The following is a 9,657-nucleotide window of genomic DNA, read 5'->3' as shown; positions in this document are numbered from 1 at the left end:
GTATGCTTAGGATGGATAAATTGGGATTGCCAAATATTAGAGCTTGAGGTTGTTTATTTTTTGTTGTTATTTGTTTTGAGGTTCTCTATTCTTTCTTGAGCTAGTTGTTTTTTTGGGGAAGGTGTTGATGTTTTTGATTGGTTTTATGGTATTCCTCCACTATAAGTGAATGTTATTTTTAATAAATTAGGAGGGAGTCACTCATGGACACGTGACATTTATCTCTTTAAAAAAAAAGTATAATAATAGATAATAGTATTGTATAATAACATCTAATAACTTATCATATTTATATAACTTATAATTTAAATAATATATAGTATAAGTTTATAATACTAACAGCCTATTAAATATTATAGGAATAACTTATAAGTTAGAAATGAGTATAAAATATCGTATTGAGTTAATAACATGTAATACTATAATATAATAATATTGTAATTTGACACTAATTAAATAATAATTATTAATAATAAATACTGAAAATTAAAATTAAGTGATAAAAGAATTATAAAATCTATAAATAAAAAACTTAGGGTTAAAATTGATTTAGAATTGGGGTTTAGAGGGAGAAAAAAAAAAAAACCAGCAGCCCAACCCGAAAGGGCAAAAATGTCAGCCCGTACTCCATGTAAAACGGCGTCGTTTTTATATTACAAACGGCGCCGTGTTACGTGTAACAAAGCCCTAAGCTTTGGGTTTCCCTCCACCTTCGGCGAAACCATTCATCACTTCTCATATCTCCTTCACTCTTCAATTCTAACGCTAGGATCGCCGCTCAGCTTCTCCTCCCCCTGCACGGCCTCTCTCTCTTCTGGTAAAGGCTATCTCTCTCTTCTCCCTTCGTTGTATTTGCCTCTCTAAACATGACCAAAAAATATAATTTCCATTTGATCAGCTAAGAATTATTTCAACTGCTCAAACATCTCTCATGTAAATGATATCTCGGTGGGGGTATCAGTGCATGTTTGCAAGGCTGGCTTTCTGGTTTTTTTGCGTCAACTAATAAGCCTAAAAATGGAACGGAACGTTAATGGAAGAAAGAGACTTTTCCAGATTCATGTCGGTTGCTTCCATGCCACTAACAGCTGCCTGATTGAAGATTATATTTTCTTTCTTTATTTTATTTATTTTTATGACTTTTCACAGTGTTAAGAATCCATGGAATTCAAAACATTTTTTGAGTTTGATATTGATCTTACCTGACCACTTTTATTGTGCCTACTGCCTGTATGTCTACGTTGAGTTTGACATAGTCTGCCTGTATATCTACCGATTTCTTTTTCGTTTTCCAGCAGATATATTTTGAATTATAAAGTCTATGATAAACGGGATAACGAAATGGCTTGTCTATGAAACATCTGTTTTGAGTCCTAGGAAACTTGTTTGCTTTTGTTTCTGTTTCTGGGCTCCATGTGCAGATTCTGGCTGCACATATAAAGGCAAGGTGGTGCCAATTTGTGTTAGCTTGATATGTATTGTTGCAGTTGTGCTTTAAAGTTTTAAGTTTTTAGAATAATTGATCCTACAACACTTGTCTGATTCTATTTTAAGTAGTTCCAGTCACTTGTCGGCTTTTATATATCAAGAGGTCAGTCAGAAAAGAATATCTTGAGTAATAAAGTCTATGATAAATGGGATAACGAAATAGCTTGTCATTTTATATACTATCCAAGTCATGCATGTATCCTTTTATGTTTCCGACTTGCAGTGATATGATCCATTAACTTCTTTATGAAAAATGTGCACATGATACTGATCATGGTGTTGACACATACTTCGGATTATGCACATATCCTGGATGTGAGCTACGCCACCGAATAGATTTTAAGGTACATGATGGTATCCTGTAAAAAACTATTAGAACAGACATCAACACTTGTATTTGTACTGGTGATTTACTTATATGTTTACCCCCATATCCCAATGCACCGTTGGCTATTTCTGGGAGGAGTCTTTGAGTTTTGGGTTTCTTAGCCTCTAGTAACACAATGGGAAGAAACCTCTACTGATCCATTTCTCATATCTTTTAACATCCCCATGCAATTGTATTACTAGCGTTAACAGGAATTAGGGTGTGGATGTTTATTGCAGTGATTAGTTGGATGTGGACAATGGATGATGGGAGTACCTGTAACAATAGGACTTTCTTTTTATTTTTTATTTTGAATTTTTGAAAGCATGTTAGTATGTTACTTGTTTTTAGTTAGTTGTATTTTTTGTTATAATCAAAAGTCAGTTATTTAGTTTAGATTGTAATTTTTGAAAAAATTAAAAAATTGAAATTTGAAAGCCCGCACATTTTTTTTTAATAAAGAAAGTGGGCCAAATATGCGTTGAAAAAGACAAAAAAATCCAAAAATCGGACTCTGCTCTGACAAGTCCATGTTGGAGTCAGAGTTTGGGCCCTCCAACTCCGACTTGGTCGGTGCTCAGCCCTATCCACGATTAGTTGTCAGGTCTGGGTCTTCTTCACTACCAAAAAATGCCAATGTATGAAGATATAGATTGAAGCTTTTTTCTTTGTTTTTCTTTATCATTTTCTGAAATTTCTCTAAATCACTTGGGAAAATTTAAAAACATTATGGTGGCAATATGTGTTCTGGATTCATGTCGAGGACTCATGCGATTTTCATTATTTTTGGCAACCATTGAAAACAAGTTGAAGGTTTGTATGGAGATCTTTATGGGGTAGATCAAAATTCACTATTAGACACATGAGAATTCCATGCGCAAGGGCTCTTGAAACCCTAGGAATATGAGAGATTAGCCATTCCCTTTGAGGGTTTCAAAGTCCTTCCAAAAGTCCCAAAACAGTCTGTCCTCGAGTTCTTCCAAAAACTTTTCTGTTTTACAGTTTTCTAAGTATCTTCCAATGTCAGTTTCTTGAACTTACTTAGCTTAGCGAATCTGTAATGCTCACCACCAACCTGTTCTGCATGCATTAAATTCCTTGTAGCACTGCTCAACTCCAAACCATCAATTCCGCATACTTTGGATTGAGGTGCGATGATGGGGGTGGAAGAAGAGCAGAGAGAAGCAACTACCAACAAAGTGATGTGCCTTTTGACAGATCCAGATGGAACGCCTCTGGGAGCTGCCATGTACCTTCCCCAAAATGCCGGGCACCAACAGCTCCAGCAAATGGTCAACAAGCTTCTCAACAATGTAAGCTTTGCTTGTAAATAAATCAGTACATTGGACGAGCTCAAACTGTTTTTTATCAAATTATCAAGCTCGAATCTGTAGAGAGAAAAAATAACAAATCTGAAGTTCACTTGCTTTTGAAATTTATTTGTGAAGAGTTTTGTGCTGAATTAGTTAAACTTCAGGAGGAGAATAACAAGAGAAAAAATTTCCTGCTACATGCTTCTCCTTGAATATTTTCTTGGTTTGTTTATTTCTAGTTATTTTTATCTCGAAACTTCAAGTTGATTAGAAAATGTTGTGCTTGTTGAAATTATATGGCACGTATTTGTTACAAGAATGAATTCCCAGTTTCATTCTTGTTCCAAATTTTTGCCAACGAGCCAAATCTCTTAGTGTCTAGTAGCAGACAAGCAGTTTACCATTCTTGCACTATGGGTCCAGATTGGACTCCTATGTAACCGATGTCGGCTTGTGCAAAATGGAAGCTCTGATTATTTTCATTTTAGGAGGTAATGGGTTTAGGGACTTGCACTCAGGGGATACTGTCTAGGATTTCTATTATAAAGTGGCAAGACATTTTATAAGTGTGTCAGGAAAAATTGCCTGAGTTTGTATATGATATCTGAAATGGTTGTGTTTCTGCTTCTATGAATATAACAGACATGAAAGTCAATATTTTTTTTTTCTCAGGAGGAGAAGTTGCCTTATGCTTTTTATATATCAGATCAGGAGCTTATTGTGCCACTTGGCACTTATTTGGAGAAGAATAAAGGTTAGTCAGATGAAACAGATAGTTGAAGTTTATATTTTAGATTTTTTAATTGGATTTTTTTACATTCCATTGTACTAGGCATTTATAGGCTTTTCGTGGATTTTACTAGGTTTTTTTATTTGTGAATTATTTTGGGTGGCAATTTGCAGTTTCTGTGGAGAAAGTGCTCTCAATAGTTTATCAACCACAAGCTATATTCAGAATTCGCCCAGTTAATCGTTGCTCATCCACAATTTCTGGTATGAGCTACGAACAACATTTCTTTATTATATTGGTTGCTTTTAACGGTCTAGGGACTCGTTGTGGTCAATATGTTAAATTATATGGGGGTTTTGTAATATTGCTGGTGCAGGTCACACAGAAGCTGTGCTTTCAGTTGCCTTTAGTCCTGATGGGAAACATTTGGCAAGTGGTTCAGGCGATACCACTGTCAGACTTTGGGACCTCAACACCCAGACACCGCTGTTTACATGTACAGGTTCGAGGTCAAGGCTCTAATCAGTCTCTGGGACTATTAAACATAAAATCGATATCCAAACACCTGAAAGGATAATAATTAGGAAATGAAAAGGGAATATGGATAACTTAACCTATATGACTTGCATGAGCTTTAAATGTGATTGTTTATTTTATAGTGAGTATTTTGAAGGGATTAATGTACTGTATGGAAGTATATACAATTGATATTTTAAAAGTATCACTGTATATCCTCCAAACTAAAACATTTATTTTTTATCAGATTTTTGTTCTCATTGTTGAATGCTGCCTATTATTTAAGAATAAGACTTCGGTTAGATCTCTTTCTTGTCCATATATCATAGAGTTGTGATATTAGTTTATGCATAATGGATGGCCAATCATTCTTCTTATTTTGTTAATAGTAAGCCTTCCTCTCATATCCAGGGCACAAGAATTGGGTTCTATGTATTGCATGGTCACCAGACGGTAAGCATCTTGTAAGTGGGAGCAAAGCTGGAGAACTTCAATGCTGGGACCCTCAAACAGGGACTCCATCAGGCAATCCACTTACTGTTAAGTCTTTTATTTGATCTATTGATCATTGGATGTATTTGCTTCATTGTTTAACAAATTTTCTTTGACTCATGTTGGTTCACTATTTAAATTTTTGTTTGTATCTTCAGACACTCATATATAGGTGTTACTCTTGTATATGTCCCTTGTACTTGGCTTCACCTATCTTATTTACTGATAAAAAAATTATTTTTCTTTTGCTTGGTTTGGTAAATTAGTGGACTTACCAATACCTTCTCTATTGACTCTAATGTTTGGTATCTGCAATGCCACAGGGCCATAAAAAGTGGATTACTGGTATCTCTTGGGAACCGGCACATCTGAATGCTCCATGTCGACGGTTTGTAAGTGCCAGTAAAGATGGTGATGCACGGATTTGGGATGTTCCATTAAAGAAATGCATTATTTGTCTTAGTGGTCACACACTAGCAGTAACTTGTGTGAAATGGGGTGGAGATGGAGTAATTTATACAGGGTATACTTTTTTTATAAGTTAAAACTTTTTCTTAAGTTCCTATGCTTATTAGTTTAGCTCTATATCTTAAGAATTGCAATAATTGAAGACATCCTTTTTAGATGATCCTTAAGGACAAGAAAATCATAATTTATTTTAAAATATAGCTAGACAACTTATTTCCCCTTTTTTGACAGGCTGACTAGATTGACCATTGACCTTAGTCTTACAAGGACACATAAGTGCTTCATTGACTTTTCAATGTTGAAACAATGTGGCTGCTCTGCTATTTTTTTATTTGTGCTTTTGTTTTTTGGTTGTTGGGGAACAATTCTGCTTTGAGTGTTTAGTGAACGAATATATATTTACTTTGGTTGACCTCTTGTCACTTCTTTATTTGTTTTGTTAATCCTTAGTTGGTTTGTCAGTACATAATCAAGATTACAATATATATGAATAGCTATATGATGGTTCTTTTTGGTTTTTCTTTCTTTCTTTCTTCTTCTTCTTCTTCTTCTTTTCTTTTATTTATTTTTTATTTTTTTATGGTGAGGAAACTTACAACTGTGGCCTTCCATGTTGCAGCCTGTGTTATTTGCTGAATTGTGAATCACAAATCTGATAGTTATGCGATCTCCATGTTTACCTTTTTTTTGGAAATATACATTCTGGATAAATGCTTAAATATGTAATGTATCCACATGCATTTGTTTGTGCTTATATATTTTGCTTTTCTTTTTATGAAAGAAAAATTAAGTTAGAGATTAGATTTCTCAGTATGGCCTTTATTTGTTTTACCTACAAATTACAATTATACCTTCATTATAACCATTGCAGCTCCCAGGATTGTACTATCAAAGTTTGGGAAACTACCCAAGGGAAGCTAATTAAAGAATTGAAGGTAACTAGATAAATCTTTGCTTGGCTATATAAGATTTGTAATTGCTTATGTGTATGCTCCTTATTATATATCATTGAGCACCTTCCAATCTTCTATAGGCCAGTTTACTCTCTTGTAAACTTATCAATTTTTTATTATCATCTTGTAGTGACCATAGTTTAACTTATCAAAACGTTTTACCATAGTTAATGAAAGTTTTCTACTTATAAAAAAAAAAAAGTTAATGAAAGAATTCTGTTACTCTATCTAGATCCTTTTCAAATCTTTTTTTATTTTTATTTTTTTGTGTTTTTTTTTGGGGGGGGGGGGGGGGGTGTGTGTGTGATTTGAATAGGCATAATCTAAAACCTTTGTTCGTTTATGATTTTATTAATCTCCTCAATCTGAGATTGTGATACTTGGAAACACGTATTTGTTTTTTGTTTCTTAATACTGCTACTCAAGAACATGCACTTCTCATTTTAGGATGTGTTATAGTTATTTATCTTATACCTGAGAAATAACATGGTTCAAGGATATGCACCCTTTTGGTTGAGTCAAATGATGTACTTATTCTTCTATCGGAAGAAGAGAGAAATAAATTGGTGAAATTTGACCAAATGCATGATGTTGGCTTTTTGGATTTCTGAATGTAAATAGGCCACTGCAATGTCACCTTATACCTTTAGTTATTGTCCCCCACTGTTATGGTTTCTTATCTACTATTGTTGTCCTTTGGGTTGCTAATAATTCTTTTCCTTTTATTCTTTTTTATTTTTATTTTATTATTTTATTTTTTTTACCAACTTCCTCTTTTTATATTTGTTTTAGGGTCATGGGCATTGGGTCAATTCTCTTGCATTGAGCACTGAATATGTTCTTCGCACTGGGGCTTTTGACCATACGGGCAAACACTATACATCACCAGAGGAAATGAAAAAGGTAACTGTCATTGAGTAGTATATATGATAGTTTTTTGCTTCTTTTTCTTTGAGTTAGAGGTGGAGTTCAGTTGCTGGATGTATCAAATGAGATAATGGTTATGAAGCCAAATTTTAAACGGTTATAGGGTCTTTTTGTTCCATTTATAGAGAGAATAGTAAAGCCGAAAAAAGAAATTTTGTTTGTTTTGAAGTAATTTACTGGATTGGGTCTTACCCTTAATAATTAGTGACGTAGCTTTTCTTTTTAATCATTTTTTAATTATTTATATAAATGAATTTGGAGAGGACAGGATGCACTAGTTTAAGGGTTCAGTTTTAGCGCATTTTTATGGATAGACTTTTAGTTTTTTGGCCTTTTAGTATCAAATCGTTAGGTGAAAACTTTGAGCAATGCTACATACAGTCGTGGAATTGCAAACGCTGCGCAATCACTTTGAAAAAGAGTGGGGTCCACAATTAAAAAGTTAGTTTTTTTTTTTTCATGTGGGTCTCATATTAATTTATTTTTTTCAAAGCGACTGCACACCGCTTGCAAAACCACGACTGCAAATATCATTTCTCGAAAACTTTTACCCACTATTCTTCTACTGTCCTCACTGCCTCAATTATTGCCATGTGTTGTTGTAGCCGTAATGTTTTTGTCAGGTTAGACTTTCGCTTCATACACGAATGTTTTTGGTGGAACTAATTATTTCCCATTGTGCTACTAATTACAGGTTGCTTTGGAAAGGTATAACAAAATGAAAGGCAATGGTCCTGAAAGATTGGTTTCTGGATCGGATGATTTTACCATGTTTCTTTGGGAACCTTCTGTCAGCAAGCACCCCAAAACTCGCATGACAGGTCATCAACAGGTAAAAATATTTAAAATATTTTGTAATTTGATTATCTGTCCTCAACTGCAATCCCAAATTATTCATTATTTTGTGTTTCCCCTTCTGCCTCCAGATTGTTTCATTTTTTTTTTTTTTATATCCACGACTATTCCCCCCCAACTTTTTTGCATAGGGCAAATGATATATGCTACTCTATTTGTTGCTGGAATTGCAAATACAGATACCTTTGTATTTAAATGTTCTGATGTATATATATTTCAACATATAAATTGCATGAATCTTGTTCTTTTAGTGGAAAACTAAAGTTTGTTCTTGTTGCTTTCAAACAGCTTGTCAATCATGTATATTTTTCACCTGATGGACAATGGGTTGCAAGTGCCTCATTTGACAAGTCTGTCAAGTTATGGAATGGTACTACAGGGAAATTCGTCGCTGCTTTTCGAGGTCATGTTGGGCCTGTCTATCAGATTAGGTTTGAATGATTTCCATCATTTATGCATCTACGTTCACTGACTTTGCAGCTAATCTAGATGTTGCATTTTGTCCCACAGCTGGTCTGCAGACAGTAGGCTTCTTTTGAGTGGCAGCAAAGATTCCACACTCAAGGTAACTTCTACAACTATTACTCTTTCTTCTGGTAGTTGCAAGTCTTGAATTGCCTAAGTGCTTTTGGCTCCATAAGGTGTTGGACAAATAGTTCTAAAGTTGGGCATTATAGAAACAAGAATAGATGTATAGGGATTATGCATTGTCAAAAAATGGTTTCGTATAAATGTATATAATGCCATCTCTTTAAAATTTGAAGATATCGCAGAATGCTATGCACTGCCATAAGGTTCGTTTTATAGCCTTTGACTAAGTTTGTACTCTGAGATTGTGATTGAGTTTGTAATCCCGAATAACTTCTTCTATACCAATAAATGAAGTACCCCAGCACCCATGACTTGAACAATGAACAAATTGTAGTCGATTATGTATGAATAAATTTTTAAATTTGACTAGGTTTGGATTTGTGTAAACACTACTAAAAAGCATGTATATGTAGATGTGGACCTTAGTTGATGTGGTGCTAATTCTTTTGCCAAGGATGAGCATCTACATGACCTTTGATTTTTGCAATTTATTAAAATTGTCTAGGTATGGGATATCCGGGCACAGAAGTTGAAACAAGACCTTCCAGGTCATGCAGATGAGGTATCTTCTATGTCTAAAAAAAGGGTCTTTCATATCTTATTTTGAATTTTAAATTGACATGTTGGTTACTGCTTTTGGAAAGGTTTATGCTGTTGATTGGAGTCCAGATGGTGAAAAGGTAGCTTCAGGTGGTAAAGATAGAGTATTGAAGTTATGGATGGGTTAAATTGACCGAGCCCCAATACGTAATTGAAATTTTGAATATGGTTATTCTAGTGCTTTGATCGGTGTGCAACTATTGCGTTAGCTATCAGATACCATATAGTGTTTTTTGCACTACTTGCAGTGATGATGAGTAAGATATGATTTTATTAATAACTTCAGAGGGTGTAACCCCTCACTCTCTCACTATCTAAATGCACAATAAACAAGTTGATGCCATCTCCCACAATGAT

At 34.4% G+C, this 9,657-nt stretch overlaps 1 protein-coding gene across 3 annotated transcripts; it reads left to right on the top strand.

Annotated features, from left to right (window-relative positions):
• The first annotated feature begins 657 nt into the window (after positions 1-657).
• On the top strand, positions 658-9,613 carry LOC122309932 (notchless protein homolog). 3 transcript variants are annotated; one of them, XM_043123738.1, is made up of 15 exons: positions 659-817; positions 1,712-1,832; positions 2,960-3,168; positions 3,841-3,922; positions 4,072-4,161; positions 4,275-4,400; positions 4,826-4,953; positions 5,230-5,429; positions 6,246-6,309; positions 7,120-7,230; positions 7,949-8,086; positions 8,398-8,540; positions 8,620-8,674; positions 9,206-9,262; positions 9,345-9,613. In XM_043123738.1, the coding sequence occupies exons 3-15, from the start codon at positions 3,010-3,012 to the stop codon at positions 9,426-9,428; spliced, it is 1,437 nt and encodes a 478-aa protein (XP_042979672.1). In that variant the 5' UTR covers positions 659-817; positions 1,712-1,832; positions 2,960-3,009; the 3' UTR covers positions 9,429-9,613. The 3 variants fall into 3 exon arrangements, 2 of the variants coding, with proteins under 2 accessions (XP_042979671.1, XP_042979672.1); XR_006242558.1 differs by lacking the exon at positions 1,712-1,832 and having other exon boundaries at positions 658-817; positions 8,398-8,512; positions 9,345-9,426; XM_043123737.1 differs by lacking the exon at positions 1,712-1,832 and having other exon boundaries at positions 658-817.
• The last annotated feature ends 44 nt before the right edge of the window (positions 9,614-9,657 follow it).

Source organism: Carya illinoinensis, chromosome 5, assembly GCF_018687715.1.
Source record: "Carya illinoinensis cultivar Pawnee chromosome 5, C.illinoinensisPawnee_v1, whole genome shotgun sequence".
NCBI lineage: Eukaryota > Viridiplantae > Streptophyta > Magnoliopsida > Fagales > Juglandaceae > Carya > Carya illinoinensis.
Note: the sequence above shows the minus strand (reverse complement) of the source record. Positions and strands in the feature narration are given on the sequence as shown.